The 19,325-nt window shown below is 48.2% G+C and overlaps 1 protein-coding gene across 1 annotated transcript in view; it reads left to right on the top strand.

Moving 5' to 3' along the window:
• The first annotated feature begins 849 nt into the window (after positions 1-849).
• Positions 850-19,325, top strand: part of LOC146548461 (uncharacterized) — a 47,413-nt gene continuing 28,937 nt past the window's right edge. The window contains exon 1 of the mRNA XM_085263349.1: positions 850-1,094. Coding sequence (XP_085119475.1) covers positions 850-1,094 — 245 coding nt within the window. The remainder of the gene's footprint in view (positions 1,095-19,325) is intronic.

The raw sequence follows: 19,325 nt of genomic DNA on the forward strand, positions 1-19,325 counted from the left end.
TAAATCTTGGGAATTAGACAAATTATCCACTCTAATGGACTGTTTTAAGGGATGACAAATAATTTTCTGCAGCTGAACCCAGACAAGACTGAGTGCTTAATTCTTGCTCCAGAGAGTATCAAGCCCCAAATTAGTCAACATTTGGGTCTTTTGTCATCCTCGATAAAAGCCACTGCTCAGAATCTTGAGATGAGATCTCTGTCTTTTGATGCTCACATTAAATCTGTGACCTGCTTCGCTTTTTTCATCTAAGAAATATTGCCAAACTCAGGACTATTGTCTTCTGTGGGAATAAAGGAAAATATATCATTGCTAAACATGGCTTCCATCATGAGCATTTTATTAAAACCTCTATTACAAGTGTGGCTGTAGCGATTTGATATACACATTGGAATTTGTGCCTATAAAAGAGTTGATGCTCAGTCAATTTAAGGTCGTAAGCTTCATCTAGCGTGATGGTCCCGACGATACATGGTGTAAGTGACTTTGAGTAATAGAAAGTTAATGCATACACGCTTACAAATACAAATATTATAAAAGATAGTCCAGAAATGGAGTTTTGCCCTATGCATTTGTGCCTGCCTAGCAACCAGTGATGGAAGAGGAGTTAAGAAAATTGTAAGTCAACAGGAAACATCTGGAAGGCGAGAAGGTTGAAACAGACTGCCATATATGGTAAAATGTTTCGATAAAGGGGAACTTTCTTAAGATGGCGCTGGAGTGACGGCAGCCTTTCCAAGTAGCTCTGCAACACCGCACCTTTTTCTTAACTTTAACTTTTTTAGACTAGGCTTTTCAAACTTTATTTCACCTTCCTCTACTTATACCTCTTAGATATAGCGATATAAGATGGATAATGCACTTTTTAAAACTTCTGGAACCAGCTCCTTCATCTATTCGAGAGCGGAGCTGCTGGCACTAAGAACAAAGGGACAGACCGGCATGCGACACAACATCCCGGCCGAGCTAAAGAGGAGCTACAGAGGCTGCAAAGCTGGAGCGAGGAGAGCGGATCACCGGAGGCGATTCAAACCATCAATCCCGACAGTGATCATGGGCAACGTGAACTCGTTACAGAATAAGATTGACGAACTGTGCGCTCTGAACAACCACAGACTATACCGTGAGTGCAGCTTGTTTATCTTCACGGAGACGTGGCTAACCGAGCTAACGCCGCAGGCTAACGTAGACCTATGCGGTTTCACATCCGTGAGAGCCGATAGGGACACGCAGGCCAGCGGAAAAAGCAGAGGTGGGGGACTCATTGTCTACGTTAACAACAGATACTGTAACCCTGGACACGTCTCCGTTAAAGTTTCGGTATGCCGTCCGGACCTGGAGCTGCTAGCTGTTAGCTTGCGGCCATATTATCTACCTCGGGAGTTCAGTCATGTGATCTGTGTGTGTGTTTACATCCCTCCGAGGGCCGACACAACAGCTGCCTGTGAGAAAATACACACAGTCACAGCAAGACTTCAGACACAAAACCCCGAGGCTTTCATTATTATATCTGGAGACTTTAACCATGCCACACTGGACTCTACTCTGGCTGCTTTTCACCAGTTTGTGAATTGTCCCACAAGAAGCAACAGGACAATTGACCTACTGTATGCTAATGTGAGAGATGCATACAGAGCCACCCCCCTCCTCCCACTAGGGAAGTCAGACCACAACCTGGTTTACCTACAGCCACAATACACACCCCTCGTCCAAAGGCAGCCTGTCACAACGCGCTCCATCCGGAGATGGACCCCAGAAAAGGAGGATGCTCTGAGAGACTGCTATGACACCACAGACTGGGATGTGCTCCTGAGCCCACATGGTGAGGACATAGAGGGGGCGACACACTGTCTGACGGACTACCTCAACTTTTGTGTGGACACGGTCGCCCTGCTAAGACGGTACGGTGTTATCCTAATAACAAACCGTGGGTAACACAGGAAGTCAAAGCTGTCCTCAACATGAAGAAGAAGGCTTTCAGGAGCAAAGTGAAGGAGGAGATGAAAGCAGCACAGCGGGAGGTGAAACGCTGCCTGAGGGAAGCAAAGGACACCTACAGGAGGAAGGTGGAGCAGAAGTTGGAGAGGAACAATATGAGGGAGGTCTGGAATGGTGTGAAAACCATCACAGGCCACAACACCAAGAAAAGCACAGTGGGGGGGGACTGTGGAGAAGGCAAACAAACTCAACAACTTCTTCAACAGGTTTGACCAGCCCACAACCCCCCCACCCTTACCCTCACCTTCACTACAGAGTCCTCTCCCCACTCTCCTGCCTCCCTCGCTTCCCCCCCTTCCTGACACCATGACACCCCCCTCCTCCAATCCCTCTCTCAGCAGCAAGACATCTCTCCCCCTCCCCTCCTCCCAAACATCTCCCAGTGTCACAGTGGATCAGGTCAGGAGGCAACTGAGGAAGCTTCGCCCCAGAAAGGCAGCAGGCCCAGACAAGGTGTGTCCTAGGATGCTAAAGGCGTGTGCTGCTGAACTTGGGGAGCCGCTACAACGAGTCTTCAACCTCAGTCTGCGACTGGGGAGAGTGCCCACCCTATGGAAGACATCCTGCATCGTCCCGGTCCCCAAAAGGAACCGGCCCAATGAGCTGAATGACTTCCGACCGGTGGCACTGACGTCACATCTTATGAAGACTCTAGAGCGGCTCTTCCTCAACCTCCTCCGACCACAGGTACAACATGCCCAGGACCCACTACAGTTTGCATACAAGGCGGGTGTCGGAGTGGAGGATGCCATCCTGTACCTCCTACACAGAGCCCACTCACACCTGGATGGGGGAAAAGGCACGGTCAGGATCCTGTTTCTTGACTTTTCCAGTGCCTTTAATACCATCCGGCCCTGTATGCTTCAGGAAAAACTGAACAGGATGGAGGTGGACCCCTGCCTGGTGGCTTGGCTCTCCGACTACCTCACCGACAGACCACAGTACGTCAGGCTGAAGGACATCACGTCTGACACTGTGGTCAGCAGCACAGGAGCACCACAGGGAACTGTGCTGTCCCCTCTTCTCTTCACCCTGTACACCTCTGACTTCTGCTACAACTCTGAATTATGCCATATTCAGAAGTTTGCAGACGACACAGCCATCATGGGGTGTATCTGGGATGATCAGGAAGAGGAGTACAGAAGTCTGGTGAGGAACTTTGTCGCATGGAGTCACACAAACCACCTGCAACTCAACACCTCAAAGACTAAGGAACTGGTTGTGGACTTCGGGAGGTCCAGAGAAGGTCCACTGCCGGTTCAGATAGAGGGGGAGGAGGTGGAGGTGGTCAACAAGTACAAGTACCTCGGGCTGTGGGTGGACAATAAACTGGACTCATGCAACACAGAGCACCTGTATAAAAAAGCCCAAAGCCGACTGTACTTCCTCAGGAGGCTGAGGTCTTTTAACATCTGCAGGAAGCTCCTGAGGATGTTTTACCAGTCGGTGGTTGCTGGAGTACTTTTCTATGCTGTGGTGTGCTGGGGGAGCAGCACAGCAAAGAGGGACTCATGCAGGCTGGAGAAACTGATCAGGAAGGCTGGCTCTGTGGTCGGCATGAAGCTGGACACTCTGGTGACAGTGGCAGAGAAAAGGACATTAAAGAAACTGCTGGACATTATGGACAATGCTGGGCATCCTCTGCACACGGCCATAAACAACCAGAAGAGTCTGTTCAGTGACAGGTTGCTTCTCCCCAAGACAAGAACTAACAGACTTAAAAACTCCTTTGTCCCACACGCCATCAGACTGTTTAACTCCTCTCTGGAGGGGAGAGGGAGGGGAAACAGGAGGACAAAGGAGGGGGGAACAACTAAGCTGTAGTGCCTCTTCACCTCACCATGCAATACCTTTTGTGCAATACTTTTGTAAATAGTCAACAGTGCAATAGACTCAATACTTGAAATGTGCAATTCACTTGTATTTTTATTTTTTTATTCCTATTTATTCTATTTATCCCCTTCGTATATTTTATTTATATTTGTCTCTGTATTTATATATGTGTGTGTGTGTGTGTGTGTGTGTATATATTCTGTAACTGTAACTTCTGTCGGTGCTGTGCTTTTTGGAAACCGAATTTCCCAGAGGACCCACCCGAGGGATTAATAAAGTTTTATCTTATCTTATCTTGTTTAACTGTTTTTAGCTTTTCAGTTGATCATTTACTGTAACTGATGCATATCATACTCTGTGCTGACGCATGAAGGGGTTGAACCCTGACATATTAAAACCATTTTGAATTGAGCTTTTGGGCAGGGATCTATGCTGATTGTGTTACAGTATACATGTCCCCACACGTGTGTTCAATAAAATCATCGTTTTTATTGAACTGAACTCTTCTGGGCCAGTGTTGGTTTGTTCTTATACTCAATATTTGGAAATTGGGACACTCCAAAGCTGAACTGGATATGCTTGTCCATGCCTTCATCTCCTCCCGGTTAGACTATTGTAATGCACTCTTTTCCTGTCTGTCTAAGGCAGGGGTGGGCAATCTCAGTCCACGAGGGCCGGTGTCCCTGCAGGTTTTAGATCTCACCTTGGGTCAACACACCTGAATCACATGATTAGTTCGTTACCAGGCCTCTGGAGAACTTCAGGACATGTTGAGGAGCTAATTTAGCCATTTAAATCAGCTGTGTTGGTTCGAGGACACATCTAAAACCTGCAGGGACACCGGCCCTCGTGGACTGAGATTGCCCACCCCTGGTCTAAGGCTTCCATAAATCACCTCAAATGCTGCAGCAAGGCTTTTTACCCACACAAATAAATTTCTCTCATTTCACTCCCATGTTAAAATCCCTGCACTGGCTTCGAGTCCTCACTTTTACATTTATGTCTTAACAAGGTGAGGCCCCGACCTATATCACCGAGCTTCTCCAACCCTAGATCCACTGATAGTGGTCTCCTGACTATTCCATGACCCGTCTGAAAACAAAGGGGGATCGCACTTTTCAAACCCTAGGTCCAATACTGTGGAACAGTTTACCTCCCCTGCTACGCACCATTGACTCGGTGACTTCTTTTAAAAAACAGCTTGTTTGTGTATATGAGGGTGGGAATGCAAGTTTGTGTCCGCGTGCACCTGTTCATCTGTGTCTATATGTCAGCTTGGGTCTTAGACTCCACCTCTCTGGGAACATCTCAGGCTCTCCGAGGTACGGAGGCCTATCTCCCCTCACCACACTCCCTGCTGGTGGCCGATGCCCTCAGACGTTGGTGTGTTGGCGGTTGTTGGTGTCTGGGGCTGGGCGCTCAAGTATGTACTGACTCACTCCTGGTGGCCGATTGGCGGGGCCTGGCACCTGTGGCCCGGCTGGGCCCCTTCCAGGGGGTGGGGTGCCCTCAGGCCCAGAGGCCTCCTTGGGTCCTCGTATTCTGGAGCCTATGGATGTCTGAAGCCTGTATCTCCTCCATACCTGCTTCATGCCCTGGGGTGGGGGACGGGGCTATGGCTCCCCACACTCCCTAGCAGATCGTTACATGGAGAAACCTTCTGAACACAGGTGTACATACAGGTGTACACACGGGTGTTCATCGACGCAGACTACTCCTTTCTTGGCTGCTGCCTCAAAGCAAATTGTGCGCTGTCGATCTTGTGTGCTGCACAATAACATGTAATATTTAGTATCTACTGTTATCTACTGCTAGCTAGTTTATTGTGATGGTGCTGTTTTTTTATTATGTTGCTCTTTTTTGTTTGTTTTCTCTTCTGGTTTTTTTTCTCCACACAGGTGACCCAGGCGTTTTGTTTGTTGTTCTTTTTTTCTTCCCCCCTTTCTCACCGTCTCTTCTCCCCTCTGGTTTCAGCTTTTATGCTCCTTATATCTGGAACAAACTCCCAGAAAGCCTCAGATCAGCTGAAACACTCAGTTTATTTAGATCCAGGTTGAAGACTCACCTGTTCTCAGCTGCATTTGAATAAAGCACCAAATCCACACTTTTAAGCTTAAATTTCAAAACTTACATTTAACTACTGATTTTATCTATTGTTATGATTTTATCTGTTTTGATTTTATATACTGTTTTGTAGGGATGGGTACCGGTGTCGTTCAGACATAAACGGTAGTAACCAGACCGAAAAGCAGCGCACATTTCGGTGCTTTATTTCGGCGCTTTTTTTTCCTGAGCTGTGATACACTTCTAGCCAATCATTTTACGTTTCCGAGGATAGTAGGCGGGGCCAGGTACGTACGTTCTGTTAGAGCAGAGCTACAGATTAAAAATGCCCAAGGTGAAGCGGTCAAAAGTCTGGCTGTACTTCACAGCAAAAGATGCAAACTCAGCAGCAACAAGTGCTTTAAGCTGATACTGTGATACTGTCAAAGGAGGTAACACCAAGAATCTGATGAAGCACCTGGCGACGCATAGCGTTTTTTTTTAAAAGCCGAGAAATGCGCTGTATTTGATAGCTTGCTGCGAGACCTCACACCGTGCACGTCGGGTGGGTTGCCAGTTATCGGACCCGGAGCAACATCCCCCAAAAACCCGAAGAATAGAGTCCTGTCCCCTAGCCCTGCCAGTGTAGCAGAAATGATGAGGATGATGATGCAGCAGCAGCTTCTCTGCGTGAGTAGCTTAATGTTGTTCGTGTGTAATTTACGTTGAGTAGGCTAACCACGTTATTACATTAATGCATGTAAGGTGAACTAGCAAACATCATCATAGCTACATGCGGCTGTCTTCTTGTTTGATGGCAGATACTCCCTTCACCCTGGCCAAAAAGGCTAAAATGACCAAAGAAAAAGTGGAAAACAGTTAAACGTGAGAGGTTTTTGGACAAAGTTTGTGTTTTTTCCATTGTTTAAGCACTGCTTCCAGCCAAGAATGATACCATATATGCCACATAGCTGCAGAAAAGGCACACGTTGTTATCTTTTTACAAAAAACCAGCTGAACATGAGAGGTTTTTGGACAAAGTTTGTGTTCTCCATTCTTTAAGCACCGGTTTGAGCACCGTTTAAGCACCGGCACCGTTTCAAAAGTACCGATTTGGCACCGGTATCGGATAAAACCTAAACCATACCCATCCCTACTGTTTTGTTTGTTTGTTAATTAGTTTGTTTGTTTGCTTGTTTTAATCAATTTTAAATCCTGCTTTTTATTTGTTTTTGTTTCTAATGTCTCTGTAAAGCACTTTGAATCACCTTGTTGTTGAATTGTGCTATACAAATAAACTTGCCTTGCCTAAAAAGTGCTATATAAATAAATTTACTACTTACTTTTTACTGGCTCGATATTTTTAATTTATTACAGCACAAGTGTGTAAGTGTATTTTAGTCAGGTCTCACCTGTCTCTGATAACTGAGGAATGACTTCCTGCATTAAGTGTTGCAATAACCTAGAAGAAAATAAAATAAAATAAGAAGCAAACTCCCAACTCTCAAGAACACTTTTAAAAGTGACTCATTCACCGGTGTTTCTAAATTATGAAGAAGGTGTCCTTTGGCATCATTGTGTAAGCACTCCAGGTTCAGACAATAATGAGATGGGTGTCTCACTCTCAAAACATCATGTATGCTTGTAAAAGACCCCACTGTTTCACACTAAAAAGCAGTGAGTAAGCATATTCCTCTTCCAGCAGTTTTCCAGCCTGTCTCTCATGCTCACTCACACGGTCATTTTCCCTCTCTCGGTCATCAGAGCGCAGAAGAAACAAGCCACCACTCCTGGGCTCTGGGTTGAATGTAATGCTGGTATTGTGAGATTCTGCTCCTACACTGATAGTGCAGTATCACTCTGACTTGTAGTGCAGGTAGATTGCACCATTTCTACTGGATTCAAATCAAATCCATGAAAGAAAAGTGCTGAAAATGTAAAAGTTTTCAGCCTTTTTTTCTTTGCCAAGAGTCAGAAACTGCTGCTTTTCAAAGTTACCTAAATTGGTGAAAATTTCTTCAATTTCATTAAATGAAGCAGTAAGATTTAGAATGTGTGTAAAAGAAAAGACAAAAAAAAAAAAGAAACCATTGTTGTTTTGATGTTGACACTGACTGCCCAGCAAGCACCACCAACCTGTAAATGTTGATTCTTGGTCTAAATATTATCAGCCAGTTGTGAGCTTTATTTAGTCCAAAACTAATCACGGAATATTTGTTTAGTCTGTCAGATTTTATTGTCCCAAAATGGTCATTTTATTGGGCCACATAGAGTCCTAACGTAGCCATGAAGATACAATCACATCCAGCACAAGAATAAACTTAGTCACACAGAGAAAATGTAGAAGCTCAAGTTAGAAAGAAAAGAAAAGGCCAGAAATATGTATGCGTATAATAGCCTATTGACTGTCAAATCTCAAGTGATGACCGTTTCAGGAGGACAATAGGAGAGAGATGCAGGTAAATAAAAGGTTAGTGCACACACCTTAAACCATGACGATAACTACCATTACTCCACCTGCACATATTTGTCCTCAGGTTCATGTTGGCTGATTATAAAAAGAGGAGATGAAGTCAGAGAACATCACTTTCTTTCACTACAGTGGACGACTTACAAGCAAAGAAATACTATGTAAGTAACCCTAATATTAAATATATATCTGAGATCTACATGTGACTTTTAAGTTGAATTGGTATATGTATTTCTGGATATGATCTTTTGGCAACAAATTTAGCAATTTAGGCAGCAATTTAAATTTGTACATATATTTCTAAATGTTTTAATTGTTCTATTTCTGCTTGTCAAAAATGAAAAATGTTTAGAAATCATTAGTAACAATCTTGAATCATTTTTTATGAAAAAAGTGGATAAACAACTGAGAATAATGAAAATCATATTCATTTATAAAGAGGAATATATTACATATGGGACGAAGTGTGTCAAAGAACATATGAATGAACTTTTGACTTGTACATTTATTTACAATCAGTTACATTAAAATGATCATTTTTGTTAATTTATTTTCTAAATTTTATTTGAAACTCAACCTTAACCACCACCTTATTGAGAAAAGTGAAATGATTGCAGAGCAATACCAATTACGTAAACTAAAAAACTGCAAGAGAAGCATATTAACAAAATGGTAGTACCAAAGATATTTATGATTAAAACTAGTAAAATAAAACTTACAATACAATTAATATTGAAGTAGGGACCAGGAATGACCACAGTAGAATATCAAAGTTGTTAATATATGTACTTTTAAAAAAGATGTATTTCCATTGTGAAACTCAAACCTCATAATAATTTAACAGTAAGTTAATAAATCTTTATTAACACAAACGTGGAGAAATTCTGCATTTAATCTTTTCTATAGCTGATAATAACCATGATGAACAAACTTTTCAGAGATCAGTGAAGAGAAAAATGGCCATGATTCCAAATATGTATCTAATCTTCTTTCTCTTTGTTGGTAAGTAAAACCTTTACATTTCAAAGAGTTTGACATTGTCAACAATTGTGTGTGGCAAAAATATGAAACTGACACAAAAATTCCTTACAGCCTGCTGCAACGCGCAGACAACAACCACAGCTGCTCCTACAACAACCACAGCTGCACCAACAACAACCACAACAACCACAACTGCTGCGCCAACAACCACAACTACAGCCCCAACAACAACCACAACAACCGCCCCAACAACAACAACTACAGCTGCCCCAACAACAACCACAACAGCTGCCCCAACAACAACAATTACAGCTGCCCCAACAACAACCACAACAACTGCAGTCCCAACAACAACTACTACAGCTGCACCGACAACAACCACAACTGCTGCGCCAACAACAACAACAACTGCAGCTCCAACAACAACAACTACAGCTGCCCCAACAACAACCACAACTGCAGCTCCAACAACAACAACTACAGCTGCCCCAACAACAACCACAACAGCTGCCCCAACAACAACCACAACAACTGCAGTCCCAACAACAACAACTACAGCCACCCCAACAACAACTACAGCTGCCCCAACAACGACTACAGCTGCCCCAACAACAACCACAACAGCCGCCCCAACAACAACTACAGCCACCCCAACAACAACAACTACAGCTGCCCCAACAACCACAACTGCTGCCCCAACAACAACCACAACTGCTGCGCCAACAACAACAACTACAGCCACCCCAACAACAACAACTACAGCTGCCCCAACAACGACTACAGCTGCCCCAACAACAACCACAACAGCCGCCCCAACAACAACAACTACAGCTGCCCCAACAACGACTACAGCTGCCCCAACAACGACTACAGCTGCCCCAACAACAACAACAACTGCAGTCCCAACAACAACTACTACAGCTGCACCGACAACAACCACAACTGCTGCGCCAACAACGACTACAGCTGCCCCAACAACAACAACAACTGCAGTCCCAACAACAACTACTACAGCTGCACCGACAACAACCACAACTGCTGCGCCAACAACAACAACTGCAGCTCCAACAACAACAACTACAGCTGCCCCAACAACAACCACAACTGCAGCTCCAACAACAACAACTACAGCTGCCCCAACAACAACCACAACAGCTGCCCCAACAACAACCACAACAGCTGCCCCAACAACAACCACAACTGCTGCGCCAACAACAACAACTACAGCTGCCCCAACAACGACTACAGCTGCCCCAACAACGACTACAGCTGCCCCAACAACAACCACAACAGCCGCCCCAACAACAACCACAACAGCCGCCCCAACAACAACAACTACAGCCGCCCCAACAACAACAACTACAGCTGCCCCAACAACAACCACTACAGCTGCCCCAACAACAACCACTACAGCCGCCCCAACAACAACAAGTACGGCTGCCCCAACAACAACATCTGTAGCCCCAACAACAACCACAACTGCTGCTCCAACAACCACAACTGCAGCTCCAACAACCACAACAGCTGCCCCAACAACAACCACAACAGCTGCCCCAACAACAACCACAACAACTGCAGACCCAACAACAACTACTACAGCTGCACCGACAACAACCACAACTGCTGCGCCAACAACAACAACTGCAGCTCCAACAACAACAAGTACAGCTGCCCCAACAACAACCACAACAGCCGCCCCAACAACAACAAGTACAGCTGCCCCAACAACAACCACAACTGCAGCTCCAACAACAACAACTACAGCTGCCCCAACAACAACCACAACAGCTGCCCCAACAACAACCACAACAACTGCAGTCCCAACCACAAGTACTACAGCTGCCCCAACAACAACCACAACAGCCGCCCCAACAACAACAACTACAGCTGCCCCAACAACGACTACAGCTGCCCCAACAACAACCACAACTGCTGCTCCAACAACCACAACTGCAGCTCCAACAACCACAACTACAGCTGCCCCAACAACAACCACAACAGCTGCCCCAACAACAACCACTACAGCCGCCCCAACAACGACTACAGCCGCCCCAACAACGACTACAGCCGCCCCAACAACGACTACAGCTGCCCCAACAACAACAAGTACAGCCGCCCCAACAACAACAAGTACAGCTGCCCCAACAACAACCACAACAGCCGCCCCAACAACAACAAGTACAGCTGCCCCAACAACAACCACAACTGCTGCGCCAACAACAACCACAACAGCCGCCCCAACAACAACCACAACTGCTACAGCTGCCCCAACAACAACAACCACAACAGCCGCCCCAACAACAACCACAACTGCTGCTCCAACAACCACAACTGCTGCTCCAACAACCACAACTGCAGCTCCAACAACAACTACAGCTGCCCCAACAACAACTACAGCTGCCCCAACAACAACCACAACTGCTGCCCCAACAACAACCACAACTGCTGCGCCAACAACAACAACAACTACAGCCGCCCCAACAACAACAACTACAGCTGCCCCAACAACGACTACAGCTGCCCCAACAACAACCACTACAGCTGCCCCAACAACAACCACAACAGCTGCCCCAACAACAACCACAACTACAGCTGCCCCAACAACAACCACAACAGCCGCCCCAACAACAACAAGTACAGCTGCCCCAACAACAACCACAACTGCAGCTCCAACAACAACAACTACAGCTGCCCCAACAACAACCACAACAGCTGCCCCAACAACAACCACAACAACTGCAGTCCCAACCACAACTACTACAGCTGCCCCAACAACAACCACAACAGCCGCCCCAACAACAACAACTACAGCTGCCCCAACAACGACTACAGCTGCCCCAACAACAACCACAACTGCTGCTCCAACAACCACAACTGCAGCTCCAACAACCACAACTACAGCTGCCCCAACAACAACCACAACAGCTGCCCCAACAACAACCACAACAACTGCAGTCCCAACAACAACTACTACAGCTGCACCGACAACAACCACAACTGCTGCGCCAACAACAACAACTGCAGCTCCAACAACAACAACTACAGCTGCCCCAACAACAACCACAACAGCCGCCCCAACAACAACAAGTACAGCCGCCCCAACAACAACCACAACTGCTGCCCCAACAACAACCACAACAGCCGCCCCAACAACAACAACTGCAGCTCCAACAACAACAACTACAGCTGCCCCAACAACAACCACAACAGCCGCCCCAACAACAACAAGTACAGCTGCCCCAACAACAACCACAACTGCTGCGCAAACAACAACCACAACAGCCGCCCCAACAACAACCACAACTGCTACAGCTGCCCCAACAACAACAACCACAACAGCCGCCCCAACAACAACCACAACTGCTGCTCCAACAACCACAACTGCAGCTCCAACAACCACAACTGCAGCTCCAACAACAACTACAGCCACCCCAACAACAACAACTACAGCCGCCCCAACAACAACTACAGCTGCCCCAACAACAACCACAACTGCTGCCCCAACAACAACCACAACTGCTGCGCCAACAACAACAACTACAGCCACCCCAACAACAACAACTACAGCCGCCCCAACAACAACAACTACAGCTGCCCCAACAACGACTACAGCTGCCCCAACAACAACCACAACAGCCGCCCCAACAACAACAAGTACAGCTGCCCCAACAACAACAACTGTAGCCCCAACAACAACCACAACTGCTGCTCCAACAACCACAACTGCAGCTCCAACAACAACAACTACAGCTGCCCCAACAACAACCACAACAGCTGCCCCAACAACAACCACAACAACTGCAGTCCCAACAACAACTACTATAGCTGCACCGACAACAACCACAACTGCTGCGCCAACAACCACAACTGCAGCTCCAACAACAACAACTACAGCTGCCCCAACAACAACCACAACAACTGCAGTCCCAACCACAACTACTACAGCTGCCCCAACAACAACCACAACAGCCGCCCCAACAACAACAACTACAGCTGCCCCAACAACGACTACAGCTGCCCCAACAACAACCACAACTGCTGCTCCAACAACCACAACTGCTGCTCCAACAACAACAACTACAGCTGCCCCAACAACAACAACTACAGCTGCCCCAACAACAACCACAACAACAGCTGCCCCAACAACAACCACAACAACTGCTGCCCCAACAACAACCACAACAACTGCAGTCCCAACAACAACTACTACAGCTGCACCGACAACAACCACAACTGCTGCGCCAACAACAACAACTGCAGCTCCAACAACAACTACAGCTGCCCCAACAACAACCACAACTGCAGCTCCAACAACAACAACTACAGCTGCCCCAACAACAACCACAACAGCTGCCCCAACAACAACCACAACAACTGCAGTCCCAACAACAACAACTACAGCCACCCCAACAACAACTACAGCCGCCCCAACAACGACTACAGCTGCCCCAACAACAACCACAACAGCCGCCCTAACAACAACTACAGCCACCCCAACAACAACAACTACAGCTGCCCCAACAACCACAACTGCTGCCCCAACAACAACCACAACTGCTGCCCCAACAACAACCACAACTGCTGCGCCAACAACAACAACTACAGCCACCCCAACAACAACAACTACAGCTGCCCCAACAACGACTACAGCTGCCCCAACAACAACCACAACAGCCGCCCCAACAACAACAACTACAGCTGCCCCAACAACGACTAAAGCTGCCCCAACAACGACTACAGCTGCCCCAACAACAACAACAACTGCAGTCCCAACAACAACTACTACAGCTGCACCGACAACAACCACAACTGCTGCGCCAACAACGACTACAGCTGCCCCAACAACAACAACAACTGCAGTCCCAACAACAACTACTACAGCTGCACCGACAACAACCACAACTGCTGCGCCAACAACAACAACTGCAGCTCCAACAACAACAACTACAGCTGCCCCAACAACAACCACAACTGCAGCTCCAACAACAACAACTACAGCTGCCCCAACAACAACCACAACAGGTGCCCCAACAACAACCACAACAGCTGCCCCAACAACAACCACAACAGCTGCCCCAACAACAACCACAACAACTGCAGTCCCAACAACAACAACTACAGCCACCCCAACAACAACAACTACAGCTGCCCCAACAATGACTACAGCTGCCCCAACAACAACCACAACAGCCGCCCCAACAACAACTACAGCCACCCCAACAACAACAACTACAGCTGCCCCAACAACCACAACTGCTGCCCCAACAACAACCACAACTGCTGCGCCAACAACAACAACTACAGCTGCCCCAACAACAACTACAGCTGCCCCAACAACGACTACAGCTGCCCCAACAACGACTACAGCTGCCCCAACAACAACCACAACAGCCGCCCCAACAACAACCACAACAGCCGCCCCAACAACAACAACTACAGCTGCCCCAACAACGACTACAGCTGCCCCAACAACAACAACAACTGCAGCCCCAACAACAACCACAACAGCTGCCCCAACAACAACCACAACAGCTGCCCCAACAACAACCACTACAGCTGCCCCAACAACAACCACTACAGCCGCCCCAACAACAACAAGTACGGCTGGCCCAACAACAACATCTGTAGCCCCAACAACAACCACAACTGCTGCTCCAACAACCACAATTGCAGCTCCAACAACAACTACAGCTGCCCCAACAACAACCACAACAGCTGCCCCAACAACAACCACAACAACTGCAGACCCAACAACAACTACTACAGCTGCACCGACAACAACCACAACTGCTGCGCCAACAACAACAACTGCAGCTCCAACAACAACAAGTACAGCTGCCCCAACAACAACCACAACAGCCGCCCCAACAACAACAAGTACAGCTGCCCCAACAACAACCACAACTGCAGCTCCAACAACAACAACTACAGCTGCCCCAACAACAACCACAACAGCTGCCCCAACAACAACCACAACAACTGCAGTCCCAACCACAAGTACTACAGCTGCCCCAACAACAACCACAACAGCCGCCCCAACAACAACAACTACAGCTGCCCCAACAACGACTACAGCTGCCCCAACAACAACCACAACTGCTGCTCCAACAACCACAACTGCAGCTCCAACAACCACAACTACAGCTGCCCCAACAACAACCACAACAGCGGCCCCAACAACAACCACTACAGCCGCCCCAACAACGACTACAGCTGCCCCAACAACAACAAGTACAGCCGCCCCAACAACAACAAGTACAGCCGCCCCAACAACAACAAGTACAGCCGCCCCAACAACAACAAGTACAGCTGCCCCAACAACAACCACAACAGCCGCCCCAACAACAACAAGTACAGCTGCCCCAACAACAACCACAACTGCTGCGCCAACAACAACCACAACAGCCGCCTCAACAACAACCACAACTGCTACAGCTGCCCCAACAACAACAACCACAACAGCCGCCCCAACAACAACCACAACTGCTGCTCCAACAACCACAACTGCAGCTCCAACAACAACTACAGCCACCCCAACAACAACAACTACAGCTGCCCCAACAACAACTACAGCTGCCCCAACAACAACTACAGCTGCCCCAACAACAACCACAACTGCTGCCCCAACAACAACCACAACTGCTGCGCCAACAACAACAACTACAGCCGCCCCAACAACAACAACTACAGCTGCCCCAACAACGACTACAGCTGCCCCAACAACAACCACAACAGCCGCCCCAACAACAACAAGTACAGCTGCCCCAACAACAACAACTGTAGCCCCAACAACAACCACAACTGCTGCTCCAACAACCACAACTGCAGCTCCAACAACAACAACTACAGCTGCCCCAACAACAACCACAACAGCTGCCCCAACAACAACCACAACAACTGCAGTCCCAACAACAACTACTATAGCTGCACCGACAACAACCACAACTGCTGCGCCAACAACAACAACTGCAGCTCCAACAACAACAAGTACAGCTGCCCCAACAACAACCACAACAGCCGCCCCAACAACAACAAGTACAGCTGCCCCAACAACAACAAGTACAGCTGCCCCAACAACAACAAGTACAGCTGCCCCAACAACAACAAGTACAGCTGCCCCAACAACGACTACAGCTGCCCCAACAACAACCACAACAGCCGCCCCAACAACAACAACTACAGCTGCCCCAACAACAACAACAACTGCAGCCCCAACAACAACCACAACAGCTGCCCCAACAACAACTACTACAGCTGCCCCAACAACAACCACAACAGCTGCCCCAACAACAACCACAACAACTGCAGTCCCAACAACAACTACTACAGCTGCACCGACAACAACCACAACTGCTGCGCCAACAACAACAACTGCAGCTCCAACAACAACAAGTACAGCTGCCCCAACAACAACCACAACAGCCGCCCCAACAACAACAAGTACAGCTGCCCCAACAACAACCACAACTGCAGCTCCAACAACAACAACTACAGCTGCCCCAACAACAACCACAACAACTGCAGTCCCAACCACAACTACTACAGCTGCCCCAACAACAACCACAACAGCCGCCCCAACAACAACAACTACAGCTGCCCCAACAACGACTACAGCTGCCCCAACAACAACCACAACAGCCGCCCCAAAAACAACAACTACAGCTGCCCCAACAACAACAACAACTGCAGCCCCAACAACAACCACAACAGCTGCCCCAACAACAACCACTACAGCTGCCCCAACAACAACCACAACAGCTGCCCCAACAACAACCACAACAACTGCAGTCCCAACAACAACTACTACAGCTGCACCGACAACAACCACAACTGCTGCGCCAACAACAACAACTGCAGCTCCAACAACAACAAGTACAGCTGCCCCAACAACAACCACAACAGCCGCCCCAACAACAACAAGTACAGCTGCCCCAACAACAACCACAACTGCAGCTCCAACAACAACAACTACAGCTGCCCCAACAACAACCACAACAACTGCAGTCCCAACCACAACTACTACAGCTGCCCCAACAACAACCACAACAGCCGCCCCAACAACAACAACTACAGCTGCCCCAACAACGACTACAGCTGCCCCAACAACAACCACAACTGCTGCTCCAACAACCACAACTGCAGCTCCAACAACAACAACTACAGCTGCCCCAACAACAACAACTACAGCTGCCCCAACAACAACCACAACAGCTGCCCCAACAACAACCACAACAACTGCAGTCCCAACAACAACTACTACAGCTGCACCGACAACAACCACAACTGCTGCGCCAACAACAACAACTGCAGCTCCAACAACAACAACTACAGCTGCCCCAACAACAACCACAACTGCAGCTCCAACAACAACAACTACAGCTGCCCCAACAACAACCACAACAGCTGCCCCAACAACAACCACAACAGCCGCCCCAACAACAACAACTACAGCTGCCCCAACAACAACCTCAACTGCAGCTCCAACAACAACAACTACAGCTGCCCCAACAACAACAACTACAGCCGCCCCAACAACAACAACTACAGCTGCCCCAACAACGACTACAGCTGCCCCAACAACAACCACAACAGCCGCCCCAACAACAACTACAGCCACCCCAACAACAACAACTACAGCTGCCCCAACAACAACTACAGCTGCCCCAACAACAACCACAACTGCTGCCCCAACAACAACCACAACTGCTGCGCCAACAACAACAACTACAGCCGCCCCAACAACAACAACTACAGCCGCCCCAACAACAACAAGTACAGCCGCCCCAACAACAACCACAACAGCCGCCCCAACAACAACAAGTACAGCTGCCCCAACAACAACCACAACTGCTGCGCCAACAACAACCACAACAGCCGCCCCAACAACAACCACAACTGCTACAGCTGCCCCAACAACAACAACCACAACAGCCGCCCCAACAACAACCACAACTGCTGCTCCAACAACCACAACTGCTGCTCCAACAACCACAACTGCAGCTCCAACAACAACTACAGCTGCCCCAACAACAACTACAGCTGCCCCAACAACAACCACAACTGCTGCCCCAACAACAACCACAACTGCTGCGCCAACAACAACAACTACAGCCGCCCCAACAACAACAACTACAGCTGCCCCAACAACGACTACAGCTGCCCCAACAACAACCACAACAGCCGCCCCAACAACAACAAGTACAGCTGCCCCAACAACAACAACTGTAGCCCCAACAACAACCACAACTGCTGCTCCAACAACCACAACTGCAGCTCCAACAACAACAACTACAGCTGCCCCAACAACAACCACAACAGCTGCCCCAACAACAACCACAACAACTGCAGTCCCAACAACAACTACTATAGCTGCACCGACAACAACCACAACTGCTGCGCCAACAACAACAACTGCAGCTCCAACAACAACAAGTACAGCTGCCCCAACAACAACCACAACAGCCGCCCCAACAACAACAAGTACAGCTGCCCCAACAACAACAAGTACAGCTGCCCCAACAACAACAAGTACAGCTGCCCCAACAACGACTACAGCTGCCCCAACAACAACCACAACAGCCGCCCCAACAACAACAACTACAGCTGCCCCAACAACAACAACAACTGCAGCCCCAACAACAACCACAACAGCTGCCCCAACAACAACTACTACAGCTGCCCCAACAACAACCACAACAGCTGCCCCAACAACAACCACAACAACTGCAGTCCCAACAACAACTACTACAGCTGCACCGACAACAACCACAACTGCTGCGCCAACAACAACAACTGCAGCTCCAACAACAACAAGTACAGCTGCCCCAACAACAACCACAACAGCCGCCCCAACAACAACAAGTACAGCTGCCCCAACAACAACCACAACTGCAGCTCCAACAACAACAACTACAGCTGCCCCAACAACAACCACAACAACTGCAGTCCCAACCACAACTACTACAGCTGCCCCAACAACAACCACAACAGCCGCCCCAAC

The sequence above is a fragment of the Mchenga conophoros genome, linkage group LG22 (assembly GCF_057382185.1).
Source record: "Mchenga conophoros isolate Kocher_MC1m ecotype Shallow Benthic linkage group LG22, M_conophoros_male_GT1.1, whole genome shotgun sequence".
NCBI classification, from domain to species: Eukaryota; Metazoa; Chordata; class Actinopteri; order Cichliformes; family Cichlidae; genus Mchenga; species Mchenga conophoros.